The sequence below is a fragment of the Hylobates moloch genome, unplaced genomic scaffold (genome assembly GCF_009828535.3).
Source record: "Hylobates moloch isolate HMO894 unplaced genomic scaffold, HMol_V3 SCAFFOLD_22, whole genome shotgun sequence".
Classification (NCBI taxonomy): domain Eukaryota; kingdom Metazoa; phylum Chordata; class Mammalia; order Primates; family Hylobatidae; genus Hylobates; species Hylobates moloch.
Window position 1 is genome coordinate 30,120,342 of NW_026652297.1, and position 24,176 is coordinate 30,144,517.

General features: G+C 40.7%; 1 protein-coding gene across 1 annotated transcript in view; it reads left to right on the forward strand.

Annotated features, from left to right (window-relative positions):
* Positions 1–24,176, forward strand: part of DOCK5 (dedicator of cytokinesis 5) — a 232,639-nt gene that overhangs the window by 134,617 nt on the left and 73,846 nt on the right. The window contains exons 15-25 of the mRNA XM_032144465.2: positions 950–1,048; positions 2,345–2,417; positions 5,210–5,313; positions 6,291–6,474; positions 12,869–12,966; positions 13,226–13,315; positions 14,721–14,821; positions 16,866–17,000; positions 22,118–22,229; positions 22,985–23,055; positions 23,647–23,753. Of these exons, the coding sequence (XP_032000356.1) occupies positions 950–1,048; positions 2,345–2,417; positions 5,210–5,313; positions 6,291–6,474; positions 12,869–12,966; positions 13,226–13,315; positions 14,721–14,821; positions 16,866–17,000; positions 22,118–22,229; positions 22,985–23,055; positions 23,647–23,753 (1,174 nt within the window). The remainder of the gene's footprint in view (positions 1–949; positions 1,049–2,344; positions 2,418–5,209; positions 5,314–6,290; positions 6,475–12,868; positions 12,967–13,225; positions 13,316–14,720; positions 14,822–16,865; positions 17,001–22,117; positions 22,230–22,984; positions 23,056–23,646; positions 23,754–24,176) is intronic.

Here is a 24,176-nt window from a genome sequence, read left to right on the forward strand (position 1 = left end):
TCTAACACGGGTATCTGCCAGCTTTCTACCCACATAAAGAAGTGAGTCCCGATTCTGACATCAAAGAGGATAGGCAGGAGGTGGTCACAGGAGGCTGCATGGCCTCTGCTGAACTCTACCTCTTCTCATATGAGCCGTAGTTACCTGCTTTGGTAACCAAGAACCAAGCTCTTGATTGACTTGACTCAGCGAGTATCCTGTTGCATAGTTGTTTGAGGCTACAATGAAATACAATTTCATCACTTGCCATGGATGTTATAATGTATTAAGGAAGCAGATAGCTAGGCAGTTTACTAAGTCAAGTCGTATTCTGCATGAGAGGGAGAAACTGAATGCTATGAGCCACTGTATGAGAGTGCTTTATTTGTGCTGTTGATAAGCGCACATGAGCTCATTTCAAGTAGACACCTTCTCCTGGTTATTTTGTTTGATAGTGCCCCACCAAGGCCTGGTTCTACTGAGCTCAGTGGTTCATGACCAGGAAAAGATGCAGCCCTGAGTTGAGTGAATATACTGTGCCAATACCCTAAGTCCCTAAAACAGAATGTAGACCAGGAAAGAGAAATGCTTTTCTGCAAACACCGGCACGTCTGCATTTGTCACCTAACTTCTCGTCATTGTCATGTTCCCTGAGAGAGAAAAGAGGAAAGAATCAGAGGAGAATGCAGGCCTGGGGAGGGAAGAGAAAATACAAGTTACAGGAAGGAAGAATATTTAGGCGGTGCTGGGTTCCTTAGCTGCTACCAAATTGATATTATAGACCCTTGAATAAAGTGGTAGAAATTCAGTCTTCTCTGTTCTTCATCCCCCAAACTTAATCAGCCGATCAGTGCCAGTGTAGGGCATGTGTGGACATGTTTGGGGATGAGGGGCTTGTGCATGGTATATGGGGTCCTCTTACTTTTCTAAACAAAATTATTCCCTTGTAATTTTTTCCTTCCATCCAAAGAAAGCAGTTCACCCTGGTGCTGGATATGAAGGCATTTCAGAATACAAATCAGTAGTCTATTACCAAGTCAAGCAGCCCTGTTGGTATGAGACTGTCAAGGTGAGAATGAGTCGTTTGTAACCCCTGTTATCTGTTAAACCTCAGTTAGATTCCTATCTTCTGTTTACCCCCAAATTATTCCTACTTTGTTTTGAAATTTTTAGATAAGTTGCCTATGGTGTGCAATAAGAAATGAATTGGTAATTATAACTCTGTATTAAGAGCATTTATCATTAAGAAACTCAGTGATGTATGGGAATTTGAATAGCAAAGCTTGTGGTTGACGTGATGGATATAATAGACTGCCAAGATGGTACAAAACGAAACAGAAATTTTCACACTGTGCAAACAGTTTCCTAACATTTTTTTCTTCTTGGCCTCTCACCAAGTGTTCTGGGCCTCTTTTCAACTTCAATATGTGTATTACACATTCCAAAGTGCTTTTCAGATCAGTCATCTCCTTTGAGCCCCACAAAGGCTCTGCAACTAGAACAAGCAGGTGTTGTAACGCTGTCTTTCTGATTAGGTACTGAGGTTCAAAGTTCAGTGACTTCCCAGGATCCTAGAGCTGACCGGTATCAGGGCCCAAACTAGAGTCCACTTCTTCTGAATCCCAGGCTCCATCAGCTCTTTCTGGTTGTCAAAGTCACACGAGTTCTTCATAGAAAAAAAAAAATTTTTTAATTGCATTCATATATCTCAATTTAGAATTAAGCATTTTCAACAGTTTTCTATAGTTCATATGTTTAGAATGATGCTGTTGATGCAAATTTATATTGTGCTTTTTAAAACTACTTAATGCATATAAATTCTTCAGATATGTGTTTTAGATGCTTGCACAAGGTTCCAAAGTATAATCATGCCATGATTTAACTGCACACCACAAATCTCTGCTCATTTGAGTGCCCCAAGGCTCTGTTTCTTCTCTCCCCTGTAGGTATGTAAGCAGCAGAAAGCTGCTTTATGAGCCCTAATTATTACCTTTCCCCCTCTTTATGGAATAATTAGGTCTTATAGATCCAATTATTACTATATTTATACACATCTTGCAGTCTGAAAGGTCCTGTGTAGACCTCAAAGTACCAGTATTTCCCCTCTGAAGTATTACTGTTTCTTACTTCAGAAAATGCTAGAAATTCACAGTATCTCTATGCTCAGAATCTATGATAAACAGCAAATCTGAGATTCTTTTGATTTGAAAATAGCTCAGTCTCCTTTGAATGAAACCTATACCAAATCTCACTCTCTAGTAATTTGTGCTGTGGAAAGTATAAAATTGAGCCTAATTCCATGAAATAAACCATGCATGCAAAGTACTGTGTGTCTGTAAACTATTAATTTCTTACTATGACACAGGTATCCATTGCTATAGAAGAAGTCACACGCTGTCATATAAGATTTACCTTCCGACACAGGTCATCTCAGGAAAGTAAGTATTAAGAGGTCTATAACATATTTCCACTTAAAAAAAAATTGCTCTGGTTTGACAGCCCTCTTGTGAAGCTGGAGAACAAGATATTTGGAAACTAGAGACTTGGCAACTGTATTTTGTAACTCACTGGTGCTAAGGAAATCAGCATCTTGAATTTTGCTGGGTGTGCAAGGTCTGTGTTATCACTCGATGTTAGGATTTCCTCAAAATGTGTTTTGTGAACACTAATATTCTCAAAGACAGCAGTCTTCAATCTTTGGTACCAGAGACTGGTTTTGTGAAAGCCAATTTTTCCAAGGACCAGGGGTGGGGGATGGTTTCAGGGTAATTCACGCACGTTACATTTATTGTTTTCTTTATTCTTATTACATTGTAATATATAATGAAATAATTATACAACTCACCATAATGTAGAATCAGTGGGAGCCCTGAGCTTGTTTTCCTGCAACTAGACAGTTCAGATCATCAGGCATTAGATTTGCACAAGGAATGTGCAACCTAGATCCCTTGCATGCACAGGTCACAATAGGGTTCGGCTCCTGTGAGAATCTAACACTGCTGCTGATTCAACAGGAGGCAGAGCTCAGGTGGTAATGCGAGCAGTGGGGAGCAGCTGTAAAGACAGATGAAGCTTTGCTTGCTCCTCTGCCACTTACCTCCTGCTGTGTAGACCAGTTCCTAACAGGCAACACACTGGTATGGGTTTATGGCCTGGGGTTTGAGGTCCCCTGCTCGAAGATGCTACCAGATGCTCTATAACAAAAAGTGTTGTCTTTCACAATCAAATAGGTATAGGAAAGGATATATATACATTGTATCTCCCTCCTAGACATTCACAATGCGTGTTGCCATGTTGCAGTAGGAAGGAAACTCTTTAGTCACTTGTCTCCCCAAATTATCATTTTTCTCATGAAAAAACTTTCAAGTCTTAGGTCACAGTTCTTGAAATGGCTGCACTAAAGTGTAAGCAGAGAAGAAAATTGATTGTTTTAAGATTGATCACAAAATTTCTGAAATCATCTTATTCTCATTTAGCACTGCATAAAAATGTAACCTCTCCTTCCAAAAATGCATGTGTTGAACACCATCTACACAACAGGCTGCAGGCGAGGCCCTGGTCTATGACAGCCAGCTGGACACTCCCACGCAGAGTCTTTGTGGTCTGGTTAGGAAGATGAACGAAAAAGTGGGTGGTTATGTACAGAATAGTGTGATATGTGTATTACAAGGGGCAAAGACTTGTAGTGGATGCGTAGCACAGCACCTTACCCAGTCTGGGGGATTTATGCATATGACTTCCTACATCTTAGCTGAGACTTGAAGGTGAGTGGAAATTAGCCCAGTGAACGGTGATGGGAGAAAGGTGTTTGGAGAACCAAAATGAGCTCAGTATGGCTAAAGAAGGACCAGTGGAGCAATAATAGTATCAGGTTGAATCGTGTGAAATTGGCATTTTTTAGGTCTAAATGGCCAAATATCAGCCATTTCATATGGTTCTGCATAATAACTAACAATTATCAATTAACAATTAACAAAGATCAAGTTTGTATGAAGTATTATGTGAAGCTATATTTGTACATGGTCCTGTTTAGTATCCACAATAATATAATAAGGTACATTCTACTTTTATCTACATTTATACACGAAGAAGCTAAGGCACGGAGAGGTTAGGTACTTGCCTGTGGTCACAAGGCTAGCATATGACCAGGCTGGGTTAGCACCCAGGCAATCTGATTCTAGCTGGGCTGGAGCCAGATCATGAAGGCTGAAGATGTTTTTCAACCATGTTAAGGAGGTGCAATTCAAGGGTGGTTTCTGGTTTAAGGTTTGGGGAGGGGTTGGTCCATGTTCATAACAGCTTTACCCGTGGTACTCCAACACTAGAATAGCCTAAATCCCCATCAATAGGAGAATGGATAAACAAATTGAGGTATGATCATAATGGATGACTACTCCACCCGTGTGGGGACCCAAGACTCACAGCAGACCACAGAGCCGTGCCTATGATAGAAACAGGCAACAGGTTACCCCGCTCAGAGCCACTGAAGCAGGGGACCCAGTGAGTTCAGAGACTGGCCCCGAAGACCAAGAGAGAGGCGCTCTGCCTCCTCATGAAGCTGCACCCTCCTCCCAGCTGCCACAGGGCATATGGATCTTCTTTCCTGGCACTGGAGCTGGTATTCTGGGGAGGAAGGGGGAAGAAACCTTGGGCAGCACCATAAACCCTAGAGTAGAATAAATATCTTGCAGAGCCTGTTTTAGAGCAACATAAATTGAGATCTCTCATTCAAGTGTTTTGAAGCAGGGTGGTTGACATGATTGGATTGGACTTTGGAAACCTCATTCCAACATAGAGAATGTGTTTGGTGGGAGAGCCTAGAGACAGAGAGATGTGCTGGGAAGGTCTTGTAGAAATAAAGAGAAGAGGTGAGGGTGACCTGAAGTCAGGAAGGGACAGCAAGATGGAGAGAGAAGAGACAGGCTCCAGAGCTATTTAGGACATGAAGTTGACATGGGTGGAGTTGGTGTCAACACCCACATTTCAGATTTGGATGACTGGGCAGATGCTAGTCTCATTTATTAGGGGATGTAGGAAGAGGAGAGCATACTTGGGGGTGCCAGGCAGTTTCATTGGCACATGGTACATGGCTTATTGCAGTTTGCTCAATTGTGCTTATTAGAATATGGTTGAATGCCACACCCCCAAGCAAAATGTGAAATCATGTGTCATAGCCATCGCCTCCTGGTGTCTTTCTGCACTGCTTAGACATGTCTTTCTGCTTTTTCAGCCAGAGATAAATCTGAGCGAGCATTTGGGGTGGCCTTCGTGAAGCTGATGAACCCAGATGGCACCACTCTGCAGGATGGGAGGCACGATCTGGTGGTTTATAAGGTGGTGCTAACAGAAAATGGTTGAGAAAAATACTTCCTTTCAAATAGGCATTTAAGGCTCCATTCACATTTATTTGTACAAACATCAGAAACCTTTCTAGAGCTTTCTGTACTTGCCCATTAAAATCTAGAAACCCAGAGGGCCCTGGGCCCTCCCACTTTGTGGTTTCCCACCTCCTTTCTGGAGAGAGTGAGTTGCCTTATTACTGAGTCTTCTAAGGAGGCTCTCACCCTCTCCTGTGAATGGTGTTCCCTAGCAGTGAATGGTAAGGGGTCGGCCTCTCATGATCTGCTCTTTGCATCATCCTGCATGGCATGTGGACAGGTGCACTGTTGGGCTTCAGTAGCGTGTGGTGGATGTGGTTTTCCTATCGCCATGAGCCACATACCATTTCTGTGCTCTGGGGCCTTATATCCTTCCCTGAGAGTTTTGTCTTTGTTCTTCTCTTCCAACTGGTGCTGAGCTCCCACTTCTACTGAGATTTTAGAGTATAAAGTAGATTCTGGAAGATCTCATTTATCCAACAATATCTGGGGATCTCCCCACAGTTGGCTGCTCTTTTGAGATGCCTCTACCTGATGAATATTTTTCTTAAAATCTTAGTTTATGAATCATTTTGGAAGGGATGGCAAGCTGTTCCTTCTTCCATCAACCCAATAAAGTATAATTGTCCCCATTTAGAGACTAAAGAAAATGAAATTTAACCTTATTCTGCAATATATTTATTTACTCTAACAGAGACTAGGATATTCTGGTTTCTAGTTCACAACTTACTCTGTTTCCATTCAATCATGAAATTATTTCTGGGCTCAGTGTTTGCGGAAAGATACCATAGTATCTCAGATTTGGAAGTGATCTTCAGGATAATTTGATAAAGCCACACTTCTCATGCTGAAAATGCATGATAGAAATTGTTTGTATTTGCATATAAGAGATGTTGGCCATCGTTGGGTGTTCCTAACATGCTTCCTTTTTAGGGTGACAACAAAAAAATGGAAGATGCTAAATTCTACCTGACCCTGCCTGGGACCAAGATGGAGATGGAAGAAAAAGAGCTTCAAGCATCCAAAAACCTGGTCACCTTCACCCCAAGCAAGGATAGCACTAAAGACAGCTTTCAGATTGCCACCCTCATTTGCTCCACAAAGCTCACCCAGAACGGTAGGAGTGGTGAATACATTGACACAAATAAGCTTCTTGCTCAGCCTTCCTGGGCTCCTTGGTTAGGCTCACAGGGCTGGACCATATGGGGCTGGGTCTTATTAGGTAGGATGTTGGCCAGTTGGATTCTGCTCTCTGCTTTTCAAGTGGTATTCCGGGTAGTGCTGATCACATTGCACAGCTTCTTCTGAAGTTTCATTGTCCACTATAGAGCAGGATGAAAAACATTTTAGTATTTAATATCATAAAACCTATAAATGCATTTATTAACAGCAACTGTGAAATTCAAAAGCCATATGTTCCCTGATAGTGCATTCTGTGTAGTATGTGCAGGAAGAGATGTTGGTAATAAGGGGAGGAGCTTGGCAAAGAAATATAATCAGTCTCCTGTCCAAACAGGTATGACAGGGCTTCCTGTTTGAGTTCCGTCTTTCCCTCGTATATTCTCCTCTTTCCCATTTTTTTCCAAGCAGTCAGGGATTTTCCGTAAATTCAGCTGAATAGTTCAAAGAGGGCTTCATTTGGTTTTTCCTTCAAATCTCTGATATCAATTTTAACCTCTCTTGTGTAGATTATGACATTTGATAGCCAATATCAACTTAAGTAATGTGTAAGGAGCCCTACTGGATGCAGTAAACCAAGAATGAGCTGCCTAGGGGACTTGCGCTAGAAATTCTGTCTTCCATATGCTGTGTAGACACTGGTACCTTTGGCCTTGTAGACAGTTTGAGTGAGGTACAGGCAAGAGCTCTGCCTTAAGGGGTGCCAAGGTAGACAAAACAGTGTAATTATAGGGGAAACCCAGGGATCAGATCCCTGATCTTTAGAAGGGCTCAGTATTGTTTGTTTCGACAAATCGTGGTTGACAAAAAAATAAGGATTGTATTTCAACTTGGACAAGTGGCTAGACTCCACAGAGTGAAGTTTAGGGCTAATCCATATGTGCGAGTAAAAGCATCCTCACCAAAAATGAAGCCAGAAACATAGAAGACGTGACAAAACTGTCAGCAACATACCCCTTGTTGTGGACAAAGTGAATCTATTAATAATAAACTGCTGGTAGGTTAATGGGTACATTTATGGGAGATAATTTAGAAGGTCTATCAAGGATTTTAAATGTCTTCAGACCCTTTGAGCCTGTGATTTGATTCCTGGAAGTTGAACTTAAGTAAACAATGAGAGATGTACACGAAGATTTATGTACAAGGATGTTGTTTCCCTGTTATTTGGAACAGGGAAATACTGGAAACAACCCGAATGTCTGATAGTCGGGGTCAGTTTAACCACATTTTATAATATAATTAAGTGATGAAATATTTGCAGCTGCTAAATATGGTATTTCAAAACATAGTGAAGGACACGATGAACTTTTTAACACTATATACAATATGATCCCAGTTTTATTTAAGTATATGTGAGCAATCTGCAGGCAGATTGCCCGGCTTCAAATCCCAGCTCTGCCACTTATTAGCTGTTTCATCTTGGGTAAGTGACTTGATACCGCTGTGAATTGGTTTCCTTGTCTTTAGAATGGGAGCAATAATGGTATCTATTTCAAAGAATGCAGCAAATTAAAATACGTAAAAACAAAATAGCATTTGATCTATATAATGAACACTATAATGTCAGCTATCACAATCATCATCACTATTTATACACAGAAAACGACGAATAGGACTAACCCAAAGTTTGATAATTCTTGTTTTCTTTATTCTTTTTGGTATTTCCCAAATTTTTAACTATGAAATGTCAAAATGTTATTTTTTAAACTAGGTATGGTAGTATACTGTATAAAGCATTAATGTTCTTTTAAAACTATCAAGGGATATTTGAGAGGGATAACACTTATTGAACATCTAGTAGATTATCCTTTCTGGACTACAGATCAAAGAAGAATAAAGAAAACAAGAATAAAAGGTTGTGAAATTAATAATGAAAAGCAAAAGGAATTTCTGTTAGAGGTAACCATATTGTTACATTGTTTATCTCCCTGTCAAAAACGTAGGATTTCCTGACAACTTGCAGTTCTCAATGTAGACCCTTCGTTTGCTGATATATCTACTTCACCCCATCTTCTGAATGTTCTTAACTAGCCTGTACTGTCCTGATATGGTAGCCCCCAGACACATGTAGCTTGTAAAATTTAAATTAATTAAAATTGGAGGGTGGGGAGATTGGGGAGAAGTTGGACAAAAGGTACAAAAGTTCAATTAGACAAGAGGGATAAGTTCAAGAGATCTGTCATATATCCTCGTGGCTACAGTTAATAGTATAGTGTATACTTAATAATTAAGAGTAGATTTTAAGTGTTCTCACCACCAAAAAATAAGTAAGGTAATGTGCATGTTAATTACCTTGATTTACCCTTCTGCCGTGTGTGTGTGTATCAAAACATCATGTTGTACACTGCAAATACATACAATTTTTATTTGTTAATTAAATTTTATTAATAAAAATAAATTATAAATCGGTCCGCTGGTTGCCCTAGTCGCATTTCAAGCATTCTGGTCTTCTGCAGCTGGTGACTTTTGTGTTGGGCAGATGGATATACATTTTCATCATCACAAAATGTTCCTTTGGATGACACTGTATGCCTTATTTTTTGTCATCCTTATTCCTGATGTTTTGATTAAAAAAAAAGAGAGACAAACTCATCATAGAACATACACAAAAAGTCAGAAGTAATATCTTATTACAAAGAAGATTTAAAAAGGCAAACCTCGTCTGAATCAGAGCGAGTGACCTGCCATCCAAACAGACCGAGAGCAGGGAGAGGGAACAGGGTACGGAGAGGGAAAGATGGAGACTTGGCAAAGGCATCACGAGCATCAGGGAAAATGGGGTATTCCAGGGACAAGTGATTGCAGATTATTCATGCATTTGCTTTCTTCTGACTTGATGGAAATTAGAAAGAATGAATTTGATTTAATAAAAAGCTGAAGAACATTAATAAGCCATCAGCTAACTGTGTGAGGGCATTGACTGGTAGAGAGGGTAGCAGTGTTCTCACTGAGAGGGTGAGCAAAGGCATTCCTCCTTTGCCTGAGGAGAGTTATTCAGACTCAAAAGGTTAAAAGCCACTGGAGTTTTAACAAACAGATCTTGGAGACTCTTTTTTGTTTACTTGATTTGTATTTTAGAAACTAAAACAGACCAATTTGTGTGGGATCATTGGTTTCTGGGCCCAGTGGAAGGTAAGAATAGATTTGTTTTCCAGGAAAAAGAGAGGAATGTGCAGGCCCCCAGAGGTGCGTGGCCTTGGGTCAGGAGTTTCATACTCAAGTCAGTCATTGCACCCTCCAGCACCAACTTTGCCATGATCATCTCCAGCTTATTGATCAGAAAATTGAGTTTTAAAGTGGCAAAAAATCTTTATTAAGCTCCTAAGTGGTGGACTTGGATTTTGAAAGCAGCTCTTTGTAGCTCCAAACAGTTTATAGTTTATCGTTTTGCAGTCACAGAGTCTCCAAGATCTGTTTGTTACACACTCCAGTGACTTTTAACCTTTTGAGTCTGAATAGCTTTGTCGTTCTTTTCTCTTTAAAAGTATGTGTTCTTAAATTCTCTCCTTTAGGGTAGAAGGCAGTTACTACCCTAAATTTGGGGATTGTCATTCTCTTGCTTCTCTTTATAGTTTTGCCACATCTGTAGCCCTTAAGGTATATTGTTTCATTTTGCATTTTTAAATTTTATGTAAATAAATTAAATTATGAGTCAGTCCCTTAGTTGCCCTAGCCACATTTCAAGTGCTCAGTAATCTCCTGCAGCTGGCGACTTTTGCATGCCACCTTACTTATTTTTCGGTGGTGAGATCACTCAAAATCTATTCTCTTAGCAATTTTCAAGTATACAGTATACAGTACTATACAGTGTACAGTATTAATGTAGTTAATAATTGAACTGTCTAATTGAAGTCTTGTGTCCTGTGTGAATTCTTGTGTAACTTGCGCTTTTACTCAGCATTACTGAAGATTTGAAATATCCTGAATTCTTACACATTTCTGACGAGAATGTAAAATGAGGACGGTGACTTTGGATAATATTTAATATGGTTGAAGATATTCTTCTTGATGCCCCAGAAATCCCACCTTAGTTTTCTACCCCAGAGAAGCTGCTCTACCTGTATACCAGGAGACGTATGAGAATGTTCATGGCGGAATTGCTTATGATAGCAAAAAAAACTAGAGACAACCCAAGTGTTTATCAGCAGCAGAGTGGATAAACAAATTGTGTACACCCATACAATTGAATAGACACTACACAGCAAGAAAAAAAATTAACTGGAGCTACATGGATAAACCTGTATAAATCTTAGAAACACAGCAAGCCTGGGTCTCTTTCTGTAGCTCCATGTCACTGCTCTCCTGGCCCTAAGACCTTAACAATTCACCAGATGCCAAAATATTTTCCTATGTGAGCAGTGATCTGGCATGCAGGTATCACTAGGAAATAAACCTCTGGGCTGATAGATGGGTACTTTGCCGGGGCTGAAGCTGCTGGGTGAATATTCACCCCTGGTGAAGGGACTAAATCCTTTTCCTCCAGCAGCTATGAGTCAAGTGATGGAATGAGCAATACCTTTGACTAGCCTGTGACAGAAATAAGAGCTAGAGAATATGGAAGTAGATGGTGCCTAGTGGATGAATGAATATATTAATGATTGGATTGAGTATGTTACCAGTTTCCTTAGGGCTACTGGTTCCCCTTCCATTCATTCATTTATTCCTTCATCAAACATGTATTGAACACCTAATAGATGCCTAGTACTAAGGCGAGATAAAAGAATGAATACTATATGATTCCTGGCTTCAAATGGCTCAAAACTATGGGAAGAGTCAAGGAGATACCAAGTACATCTTACCAAATACATAGTATTTCTGGGTATTTCAGGCGAAGGGAAGAATATACACAGAGACACAGAGATATTTCAGAACCTGCCATGGTTGGGCCGTAGTGATTGGATTTCTCTGACTGCTAAAGGGTAAAAGAGAATGGTGGTGGTTGGAGTGTGCAGGAGCGATATAGGTGGGGCCTTATTACGTTCTCTGTGTGGTATTGGAAGTTTATTCTGTAGACGCGAGGAATCCCTAGGCACTAGGTTTTGGAGGCTTCCCAGGGCCTAAACAATAGGCAAGCCAATAAACACCCTCAAGAAGCACTTTGACTATTTATGAAAAATACACATGTGTAACTACTTATATATTTCTACAAATTCATTGAAAAATATCAGCCGGGCTCAGTGGCTCACACTTGTAATCCCTTTGGGAGGGATTTGGGAGGCACTTTGGGAGGGCGAGGCAGGAGGCTTGCTTGAAGCTCAGGAGTTCAAGACCAGCCTGGTGTGTGTGTGTGTGTGTGTGTGTGTGTATTCTTAATAGAGACAGGGTCTCTCCATGTTGCCCAGGCTGGCCTTGAACTCCTGAGCTCAAGTAATACTCCTGTCTTGGCTTCCTAAAGTGTTGGGATTACAGGTGTTAGCCACTGCGCTCAGCCCCTTTGACATTTTTGATAGCTCAACATTTATTAAACTATTAAAGCTATAAGTTGCTTGAAGTTTCAAAATTCTCCATTGTAAGTCAAAAAATACCTTAAGATTTTTATGCCAGACTTATGCTGAGGGCTATGAATCTGTTCCACCTTTTCTTTGAAATAGCCACCTGTCTGATTTGCTTATCTATTTCTTCAAAGAACTCTGGGGAAAACAGTATGATAGAGTAGCAAGGAGTTGGTTTTTCAAATCAGATAAATATGTAATAAAATTCCATTTCTACCTCTCCTAAGACATGTAATTTAACTTCACAAAGCCTCAGTTTCCTCATCTAAAAGATGGAAAAAATAAAATCAACATGATGTTGAAATAAATTAATGCATATATATGTGTATATATATGTGTATATATATATACATATATATGTGTATATATACGTATATATATGTGTGTGTATATATACGTATATATATATATGGAGAGAGAGAGAGAGAGATGCACACATACCTATGTTCCTCTTTCCCTCTGAATCCACCCAGACATAGGTAGTGATAAGGGACAAGTTAAGTAAGGCAGCAAATTAAAAGTAGGAAGGTTACATTAGCATGCTTCTTAGCTTTACTTCTTATGACCATGAAGTCATTATTTGAGAAATGTTAGTTTCAGCCACATATTAAGTTCTTATGCATTAATGGTTAATTTTTTTCTCTTTGAAGAATGAAAGAGGACCACAAGGTTTTCTCTGACTTAGATAGGAGATAGTAAATTAAAAGAATATATAAGGCATCTTGAATTAGCCACTATTAAGAGCAATTACCTGTTCTAGAGAATTCTTTAGCTATGTCCTGAAATGGTCTGGGTTGTTCTGTCTCACTTGTGTCTAATGTTTGTGGTTGTTCTTCCTAGTTGACCTGTTAGGCTTGTTAAATTGGCGTTCCAACTCCCAGAACATTAAACACAACCTGAAGAAGTTAATGGAAGTGGATGGAGGAGAGATTGTTAAGGTATGTTTATATATTTATAGTTAGAAATATACATACATACATATATATACCTATCCAATTATACCTAATGGGTTCAACATTTAAAATTAAACCGTTCATTGTAAATATAAAACTTATCTATGTTGTTAAACAAGTGTGCTAGTTTTTTAAAAAATGCCATTTTAAACCTCTTTGATTTAAACCTAGTTGTACCCAGATTTCTATGGTGTGGAGCTGAATGAAAGCATCAAAATAATCTCTCTGTTTTTCTTATCTTCAGTTTTTGCAAGATACACTAGATGCACTTTTTAACATAATGATGGAAATGTCAGACAGTGAAACCTATGACTTCCTTGTATTTGACGCACTGGTAAGCAGTTTAACATATTGACTAGTGTTTATTGTTGCAACTTTGTAGTTTTCAATATTTCACTATTGTAAGTGATTGTGTGAATATCTTCTCACAGAAATATTTGTTTACATCTCTCTGGTTATTGTTTTAGGCTGAATTCCTAGAAGTACAATTAGAAACAAATGACTTATATTTCAGGCCTTTGTTTGTTTCCCGTTAGAAATGGGATCTCATTTTTTGATATGCTCTTTCTCATTAGAGAAAATAAGATGTTTTATTTTTATTAGAAATCAGGAATCATTTTAACTCACATTACCATTGTCTGGAGCATTGTTACATGTTGTATGTGTGTGTGCACTGGTGTGTTTATGCAAGGGAGACTGAATTCACAAGTCAGAGGTGAATCTGAGCCTCATTAGGCAGAATATTCAACCCAGCAGACAATTGAATTTGTCACACAAAGCACTTAAACCTACAACCCATTGCAAGAATTGAAGTCAGATCAGGGATAAGTGATATCAGAATCTGGGAAGGCCAGAGGTGGGGGTGGAGGGGAAGAAGCTGAAAGGCCCAAAGCAAGCATCATTTTCACCTTGGTGGGGTGAAATTTCAAGACAGGATTTTACCTGAATGCCACAGCTGAGGAGGAAGGTCAGTTGCAGCTTTAGGTGATTCACCAGCTTTGAGAAACTAGTCAGTTTAGGAAATGATCAGGGCATTAGAGCTAAGGTTTAAGATAAAGAAAATGCCACCTAGTTGAGATCCAACTGGTTGGACTCGGGTTTATGGGAAAGAGAGACTGTGGTTATGGATGCTGTGGGACAAGGTCTGGAAACAAATTCCTGAGGGACATAGCAGCTGGCAGTGGGCATAGATGGAAATCCCAAATGCCCCTTGCTTTTGACCCCTCTGTCTTAAGCAGGGTAGTGTGGCTAATTTTAGGTCACGTGCCTGGTAACACTGCAAGGGAATATACAAGGGGTAATTGGGAGATAAAACTCTGGTGAAGTTGTTACTGGGGGCACTCATAGTGTACACAGGAGAAAACTGTCATGGAATGTTTCATTAGCTGCATGCTTGGATTAGAGAAAACCCTTTCCAGAGCCTCCTTCCTCCTGCACCTTAGGTTACCTGGGCACCAACAACCCTGTCTTTGAGATAGTCAGCTCCCTGAGGCCAAGGATGCTGGCTTGATTTGGTTTCTTCACAGCATTTAACATAGTGCCTGACACATAATAGTTTGTCTATTTATGTTAAATAAATACAATCCTCAAGACTTGACATCAGCTCTGGAATAGTAGAGTGGGAATGCTGCAGAAAAGATCCAGAGAGAAAAGAAGGCACCGAGATGTTAAAATGCAGCTTGTTGACAGAATACTTGGGATTGTGCAGTGCTGCTATTTCTATTTTTCACTTTTGGCAGGTATTTATTATTTCACTGATCGGAGACATCAAGTTCCAGCATTTTAATCCTGTACTTGAAACCTACATTTACAAGCACTTCAGTGCCACGTTGGCATATGTGTAAGTATGATCTGAAGGAACTACATGTTGTTGGATCTTTGGATTTGTACTCTTAGGGCTGGATTGTTGAGAAAAGAGAGGGACCTATGTTCAGTAAATGTGCCTGTTAAGGCAGAACTCTATTCTAAGCATCCTGGTGGAAAAAGGGAACCATCTAAGTATTCTAACTCTGGAAAGGGGGCTAAGATCTGGGCCTTCCTTCTGGATCAGGCGAACTCTCCTTAAGAATCCAGAATAGGCCAGGCGTGGTTGCTCATACCTGCAACTCCAGCACTTTGTGGGGCTAAGGTGGGAGGATTGCTTGACGCCAGGAATTCAAGACCAGCCTAGGCAACATAACAAGAACCTATCTTTACAAAAAGTTAAAAAGTTAGCCAGGTGTGGTGGCTCACACCTGTAGTCCTAGCTACTCGAGAGGCTTAGGCGAGAGGATTGCTTAAGCACAGGGAGGTCAAGGCTGCAGTGAGCTGTGATCATGCCATTGCACTCCAGCCTGAGTGACAGAGCAAGACTTTGTATCTAAAAAAAAAAAAAAAAAAAAATCAAGAGCAACATCAATAACAAATGACTCAACTCAGGATCTCAGAGGTTGAATGTCAGTGGGATTGGCGTGGAACATCAAGGAGATCAAACCATGAATTAAACAAGACCAAGTTTGATAGAAGAAAAGGTCATGCCCTCAACCCTGTACCACAAATGCTTTGTAAAATGTATTACTTACAGGATATGAGAAGATTTCATTTTCCCATCTTTTGCATAAGAGGCAGTGGTCTCTATCTTTTCCATAGTGCAACCTGCCTTCTGTCATTGGTTTATGGGCCCCTGACTAAGGAAAGCAACTGATGTCCACTCCGCATTCCTCCCAAGAGCACTCAGCTCACCATGGCATTGTATGTGCCTGCCACACCCACCCCGTTGCCTTCCAGTTATTGTGCGGAATGTGATAAACAGTGATAGGAATGTAGCTGGATTGGTCGATGATCCTCTTATGACAGTGGCTTAGGCCACATCATGTAGATTGCTGCCCACTGACCTGTCAGCAAGTACACCAGTGACAGTGGCCGTTCCACCCAGGAGCCTCACATCCAGGTGGGCAGTAGCTACAAATGAGGAAATCCCATCACTGTGATCAAACCGAGCCAAATGCAGCACTCCAGGTGGTAGTAATCTGGGTTTACTTGCAAGACTTGATCAATTCTATGTTTCCTTTTTAAAAAATAATAATTTGGCCAGGTGCTTGAACCCAGGAGGCAGAGATCACGCCACTGCACTCCATCCTGGGTGACAGAATGAGACTCCGTCTAAATAATAATAATAATAACTATTATTATTATATATGACTATTATTATAATAATAACTATGATTATTATTCTAGGAAAGCTCAAGGATTCCCGGAAGGAAAGTTTAAGATTAAAATATCAGTGCCCTCCAAAGTCTAAGGAATAGCACAAAATGAAGGCCATTCCTAGCCCAAAAACTCTAGAAAGACACAAAGAGCAACCTATAACCCCAGAACAGTTTTATCTGTTGAATGCTTAGAACCATGAATGTTCTGGAGAGTCAGATTGAGCTCCTCTTTCTTCACTCCGTAAAGTTTCTGTCTGGCTCCATATTGATGGATCCCAATGGGTTGAGGCAGAATAAAAGGAATTAGGCTTCTTTTAAGTCAACTCCTGTAGGCAGGCATAATCCCTCCTTTATGGGAGTATCTGAAGATGTCAGAATTGCATACCAGAAATTAAAATATCCCAGCAATTTGGGTCACTTCAACCATTTCATTTCATAGCCCTCCTGTTTAATCCCACAAAGGGAAAGAAACCTTTTCTAGTATTTCTCAGCAGAAGGGTAGTTCCAAACCTAGATGGCAGATGAGGAAACTTAATTGGAAAAGAGTTAATTTTGCTGTTCAGGGCATATTCTAGAAGATATAGTTAGTTATGACTTCTACTTCCAGTATGCCATGTTCGCCTCTTAGATAACTTACCCAAGCCTCAGAGTATCCTGTTGCTTATTGGCTTAATTTTTCTTTCTCATTCTTCTAAGGAAACTCTCCAAGGTACTGAACTTCTATGTGGCTAATGCAGATGACTCCAGCAAGACTGAATTGCTTTTTGCTGCATTGAAAGCCTTGAAGTACTTGTTTAGATTCATCATCCAATCTCGAGTGCTCTACTTGAGGTAATGTTAACTGCAGTGAAGATGTTTAGATTATCAGCTGTCACTCTGTGTACTTTTTCCCTCACTCTGCACACTGGTGTTGAGCTGTGTGAGCAGTTAGTTCTTAGAATTGCCTTATTTCAGAACTGCAGGGCTGAAGATGGATTTGGGCTGTGTGTCTGTTGGAGAAGACTCATGAGAAGTTTTTGTAGATCAGCAAAATTCTGGGGCAGTAATGACCTCAGGACTTGGGGAAGCAGATACCTATGGAAAGATTGTACCTAATGCAGCAGATGACTTCATGACAATATTGAGTATGCAAATCTAGGATCATGATCTGCTGTTGCCAGCAGAAGAAGCAGTTGTCTCGGGGGAGGTGTTTCCTGAGATGAGTGTTTCCTTGTTGACACTGTGCTTAGCTACCTGGGCAACTAAGCACTAGAGAGGATTATTCCCTGTTTGGATTTCTGGCATAACAGTTCCATCAAAAATAGAAGAAACCACAAAAGAACAAATACCTTTGCAGGGAACACCCACAATCCCAGTGACTTTCCTACCCTTCACAAATAGCTGTATTTCCAAACTGTTAAAATTTGTTTCTAAGGAAGAAAGGAAAGGTTTGTAGATTTGAGCATATGTATTTTTAAAAGAAACTTCGTTTATTGAAAAAAATAAAATTAAAGGCAAACAACCTGCAAAAAGGTTACATATAGTACAGATGAAAGGTTAATAGCTTATCTCAGTTAAAGCTTTTATAAATCAATAAAAGAATGATAAATAGCCCTAATAGAAGACAAAAACAGGTAATTTACAAAAGAAAAACGTAAATGGTCAATAAGCTTTTAAAAAATTTTCATACTATCAAAAGAATTTTGATACACACACACGCACACACGTGCATGCACACACACACCATCTTTTACCTATACATTTGAAAAAGATTAAACATCTTTGTCCTTTGATGAGATTGGGCAAAAATTGGTCCTGTATTTCAATTTTGATGCTAATGGAGATATAAATTCTTCAGGATAGAAATAGATAGTCTGAATAAAAACAAGAAAGAAAATTTTTAAGGAAAAGGAAAAAGTGTCACATTTTTCCAGTAATACCTCATCTAGAAATTTATCTAATGGAAAAAAAAAATCTATCAGGTATGACAAAAATTAATGTGAAAGTATGCACATTCAGTTCAAATGTAGGGTATGTTAATGAGGAAAGAGGACCATGAGAGATTCCTTTTTCTTTTTTTTGAAATGGAGTCTCACTCTGTTGCCCAGGCTGGAGTGCAGTGGTGTGATCTTGGCTCACTGCAGTCTCCATCTCACAGGTTCACGTGATTCTCTTGCTACAGCCTCCCGAGTAGCTGGGACTACAGGCGCATACCACCAGGCCCAGCTAATTTTTTTGCATTTTTAGTAGAGATGGGGTTTCACATGTTAGCCAGGATGGTCTCGATCTCCTGACCTTGTGATCCCCCAACCTTGGCCTCCCAAAGTGCTGGGATTACAGACGTGAGCCACTGTGCCCGGCCTGATAGATTCTTAAATGATAAAGGTATTAAGCATGAGTACAGTATGATCTTCCTTTTAAAATAATACAGATTTGAAATATGTATAGTAAAGAAGACTGGATAGATAACATGCTAAAGTGGTTTTTTGTTGTTGTTTCTTTAGAGTTTTTTAGGGTTTTTTCTTTTTGTTTTTGAGACAGGGTCTGGCTCTGTCGCCCAGGTGAGAGTGCAGTGGCACGATCTCAGGTCACTGCACTCTGCTTCCCAGACTTAAGTGATCCTCCAACCTTACCCCCGCAAGTAGCTGGGACCAAAGGCGTGCACCACCATGCCCAGCTAATGTTTATATTTTTTGTAGAGACGGGGTCTCTCTATGTTACCCAGTCTGGTCTCAAACTCCTGGGCTCAAGGGACCTGCCCATCTCCACCTCCCAAAGTGCTGGAAATACAGGCATGAGCCACTGTGCCCAGTCTGAAATGTCAGTAGTACAAAAACTTCAGGTGACAGGGTTGTAATTTATTTTTTCATTCTTTGTATTTTTATTCTTTCAGCATTTTAGTTATATTTATTATTATATTTTTATTTGCTATTTTATATATTATTTTTGAATTTTTAAATGAATATATACCTTTCTAATTGTTTTTTAAAAATGTTTAATGACTTTAAAACCCATCTGGCTGCCTGACGCAGTGGCTCATGCCTGTAATCCCAGCACTTTGGGAGGTTGAGGCGGGTGGATCATGAGGTCAGGAGATTGAGACCATCCTGGCTAACATGGTGAAACCCCGTCTCTACTAAAAATACAAAAATTAGCCGAGTGTGGCGGCATGTGCCTGTAGTCCCAGCTGCTGGGGAGGCTGAGGCAGGAGAATGGCATGAACCTGGGAGGCGGAGCTTGCAGTGAGCCGATATCATGCCACTGCACTCCAGCCTGGGCGACAGAGCAAGACCGTCTCAAAAAACAAACAAACAAAAAAACCCATCTGGCTGAATGACCATTCCTCCTTCCCAGGTGGAAGCAAACAGTATTTTCCCCACACATAATTTATGCACAGTCTCTGTATTTGCTTTCTTTTCAGAAGGTCTTTTGGCCGGGCATGGTGGCTCACGCCTGTAATCCCAGCACTTTGGGAGGCCGAGGCGGGCGGATCACAAAGTCAGGAGTTTGAGACAGCCTGGCCAGTATGGTGAAACCCTGTCTCTACTAAAAATACAAAAATTAGCCAGGTGCGTTGGTGGGCACCTGTACTCCCAGCTACTCGGGAGGCTGAGACAGGAGAATCACTTGAACCCGAGAGGCGGAGGTTGTAGTGAGCCGAGATTGCGCCACTGCACTCCAGCCTGGGTGACAGAGCAAGATACCATCTCAAAAAAAAAAAAAAAAAAAAAGAAGGTCTTCTTTTAAAGTTGGTTCATTATATTTTCCGGTTATGGTACATTTCCATATATTCAGAATGTTTGGGATATGTAGTGTTCTACCAAGGGAACATTCTCTTACCCAAAAGTTTGTTTGTATAGTAAACCCTGATGTCCAAAAATCAGTATCACCTTTAAACCACAGAAAGAAAACCTGAGTGTGAAATTAAAATGTATTTTCTTATGGATGGTTCACTAGTTCATTTCCTCTTCATTTGTCGAAGTACATCAGAGTCCTCATTCTAGACACCAGATAGGACAGTAAAGGATGGTGAATGTGGAAAACGAAAGATTAGGGTGACAGAGGACCTATGAAATTGACTAGCAGAGTTGCTTCATTACACCTTGTGTGTGACGGCCTGCGTGTGGTTACTTTTCCCTTATATGTTATTAAAGAAGAACCTGAGCTGGGGAAGAGACTGGCAATGTGCGTCCTCTGGTTGCTTAGATTTAATGGTCACTTGGGTGCACTGGCCATGTCTGGAGGCTGCAGTGGAATGTCACCTGGTCCCTGGTCCCCTGTTGCCTTCATCAGAGCTTAAATCTCTCTTATGAGCTCATTACCTGGCTGGAGTTCACCTCAATCAGCAAAACACCAAGAAAAAATTTTAAATTGCCCCCAATAAGATGTTGAGAAGCTTGATCCTAATCCCTTAGCTCCCTATCATTAGTACTTAAAAAAAAAAATTAAGTCACATATGTAGAGTGCCAAGTGTTCTGCATTGGTGCAGGGCTTTTGCAGCATATGTGACCAGGCTCCCACTGTGTTAGTGTCTATGGGTTCCATGGAGTTCAGGGAGGCAAACAGTAGAGAAATCACCCTGTAAATGAGGGCAGTGTTGGAGTGGTGGAGCCAACAGGGAGGGCTGCCCGAGCTGAGCTGGGCGGAGGAGGAGGTGGTATCATGTGAGCTGAGACTGAAAGATGAAGAAGTGGCCTCCAGAGATGTCAGGTAAGAGTTAGTGGGAGCAGGACCTGCCCCAGGCAGGGACCTATGGGGCACCAAATGTGGATGTGTGAGGAGTAACGAGAACCCAGTGTCGGGAGAGAGAGCGGGAGTGGCCAGCGAATAATAAATGATGTGGGGTCTTGTAGGCCATAGTGAGGAGCTTGGATTTTATTCCAAGTGTAGTGGGAAGCCACTGGGGGACAACTAGAGAAGTAATAAAATCTGGCTTATATTTTAAATGATCATCTCATCTCCCACATGGAAAATGGATTATCGAAGACTAAGGGTAGAAGCCAGTGACCACTTTAAGAGGCCATTGTGGTTCAAGTATGAGATACTCCAGCCCCATCTCAGAGACAGATGGAGAGAATGGACTGATTCGAGCTCGTAGGATTTGCTGTTGGGTTTGATGGGGCAATGACAGAAAGGGAAGGAGCATGGATAACATCTAGGTTTGGGGTGGATCTAGGTTCAAGGTGATGCTGTTTGCTGACATTTGGAATACTTAGAGTTGAGCAGGGAAATCAAGCGAGTTCTGTTGTAGGTGTGCTAATTGTGAGACACTTTGGGGACTACATTGCAAATAAAGTTCTCTTCTAGTTCTGTAAAATGGATGAATCGAGAATTACCATTAACCCTCTGATTAACGATCTCAGTGAAGTTCCTATTATTTGGGTACTATATAAGGTATAGGTGAATGGAGGAGACGAATTTAAATGTACGTGTGTGTGTTTGAGTGTGTGCATGAAATTCTGAATTCAAGCCATCCTATTCTTGACCAGTTAGTGGTGAAATTGCCACCTATTATATGTGCATATGCACTTTCATTTGGGACTTTTGTGTTTCTTGGAAAGTGTCCAAATATCTCTTGATTTCTACTTAGGAGAAAGAACCACTTTTGAGTTGATGGACAGATCTTTTGGAGACAAGTAGAGTACTTAAATTAAAGCAAGCACGTATCAGTGAAGACTAAGGGGTCTTGTCCTGGAAGGCCCTTGTGGTAGAGCAGGCCAGCATCGGCACGGGCAGTTCAGTGGCTAGACTGGAACAAATGGTTTTGTAGGCTGGGTTGGAGATCGGAGCCTTTCCAGGTTGAGCGGCTTCTCTAACCCATTGCCTGAAACTTCAGATGACTGGGGCTTAATTAGGTGATTCAGAATGATTAGGGTGATACAGTGAAGAAGTGAGGGAGGCAACAAAATTATTTTAAAATTTCTTTTAACAATGGAAAGTCCAACTGCTTTTCTGTTTTTCCTATTAAGATTTTATGGCCAGAGCAAAGATGGAGATGAGTTTAATAATTCAATTCGCCAGTTATTTCTTGCTTTCAATATGCTGATGGACAGGCCTCTGGAGGAAGCCGTCAAGATCAAGGTCAGCCTGGCATCATCATGGGTAACTCTTCTTAGGCTGTGGTAAGGATGTTTTGGGACCACTTAGAATTGGCCATCATGAGGGAGAAACAAAACGAATCATGGTTCATGGATAGCTTATGAATTTTAGTATGATTTACAGAAAATAAAGGAAAAAAACAAATCCATTTTAACTTCTACAGATGCTTGTATTTTCAAATGTCAATTTGCCAAAGACAAGCTACCCAATTAGACATCCCTCGAAAGGCCATTGTGAACCCTGTTTGACCCCATGATTTCAGCAAACTGATCCCAATGCTACTACAGGTGACAATTTTTTATTTTTTGTCCCTCATTTTACCCAGAAGTGCAAAGTCACCATCTTTATTGTCATAATTTAAAAAAAATATATGAAATAACTAATCCCTGAAGACTCAAATGTGACCTTTACTATTAATATTTGTTTTTTGCTCGTTATGGCCATGTTGCAAGAGAGACTTTAAGAATTTAACCATTTCCTTAGGCAGAGAAATAAACTCCAAGTGGACAGAGCCTGCTGGCAGTAGAAACCAGAAAGCTGTACCCCCTGGCATCTTCAGGAAAAGCATTTTAGGAGATTGTGTAGAGCAATGCCTGCTTTCCTTTTTATTGTAAGGGTATCTGTGCGCAGTTCCCTGTATAAGTTCCAAGCACAGCCTTTTCTTCCTGGGATCAAGCAGTAAATGCTGTATTTGTCTTGCCTGGCAAGTGAATTTGCCTTTGGTGTTTTTCTTACAGGGGGCAGCTTTGAAGTACCTTCCTAGCATAATTAATGACGTCAAACTTGTATTTGATCCTGTTGAGCTCAGGTAAATAGCAAAACAAAATTTTATTCCTTAACTCTAACAGAAACAGCTCCTCTGCTTGGCTGGAGCCTGGGCTGCTACACCTGGCTTTTATTTTTCTAAGAAGTATTAACTGAATACCTTTTTGTGCTCAGTTCTGTGGAAGATGCAAAAGAACATCCAAAACCTGCCCTGAGAGAGGTTTGCACTTTCTCTGGGAAAACAAGACATGCAGACATAAAATCGATTACAAAAGATAGTGTATAATGACATGCTTCCAGCCCTACCCCTAAGTATCCCAGCAGTGCAAAGTCAGACTGCAATCAACATGAGAGTGGAGTTACCAAGAAAGCCATTTTCATAAAGACAGGTCTGGAAAGCGATGATGGACGTGGGTGTTCTTTGGCAATTTAAATACTCAGCTGTAAGGCAGAGCCCTCCAGTAAGTCAGGATAAGGTCTCCCTTGCTGCCATGTCATAAACTCTCAGGTCATTTTATAGTTTTCCAGGTAAATCTCTCCATGCCCAAATCTCAGAGTGGAGGAGAAAAGTTTATAATGATGCCTTCAATTTGGCAGAAGGAAGACACTACTAACCCTGAGGTTTCTCTCCCAGCGTGCTCTTCTGCAAATTCATTCAAAGCATTCCTGACAACCAGCTGGTTCGGCAGAAACTTAACTGCATGACCAAGATAGTAGAGAGCACTCTTTTTCGACAGTCAGGTAAGTCTCCTTCAAAAATTGCTGCATGAGGTTGCAGTGAGCTGAGATTGCAGCATTGCACTCCAGCCTGGGTGACAGAACAAGACTGCATCTCAAAAAACTAAAACAAGCTGCTGCATGCTGAGATGCCAGCCCCATTTCTGCAGCTAACACTTGAGTTTTGTTGTTTGTTTGTTTGTTTTTTGAGATGGAGTCTCATTCTGTCACCCAGGCTGGAGTGCAGTGGTGCAATCTCGACTCACTGCAACCTCCGCCTCTCAGGTTCAAGCAATTCTCCTACCTTAGCCTCCCGAGTAGCTGGGACTACAAGGTACCTGCCACCATGCCCGGCAAATTTTTTTTATTATTATTTTTAGTAGAGATGGGGTTTCACCGTGTTAGCCAAGATGGTCTCTATCTCCTGACCTCGTGATCCGCCCGCCT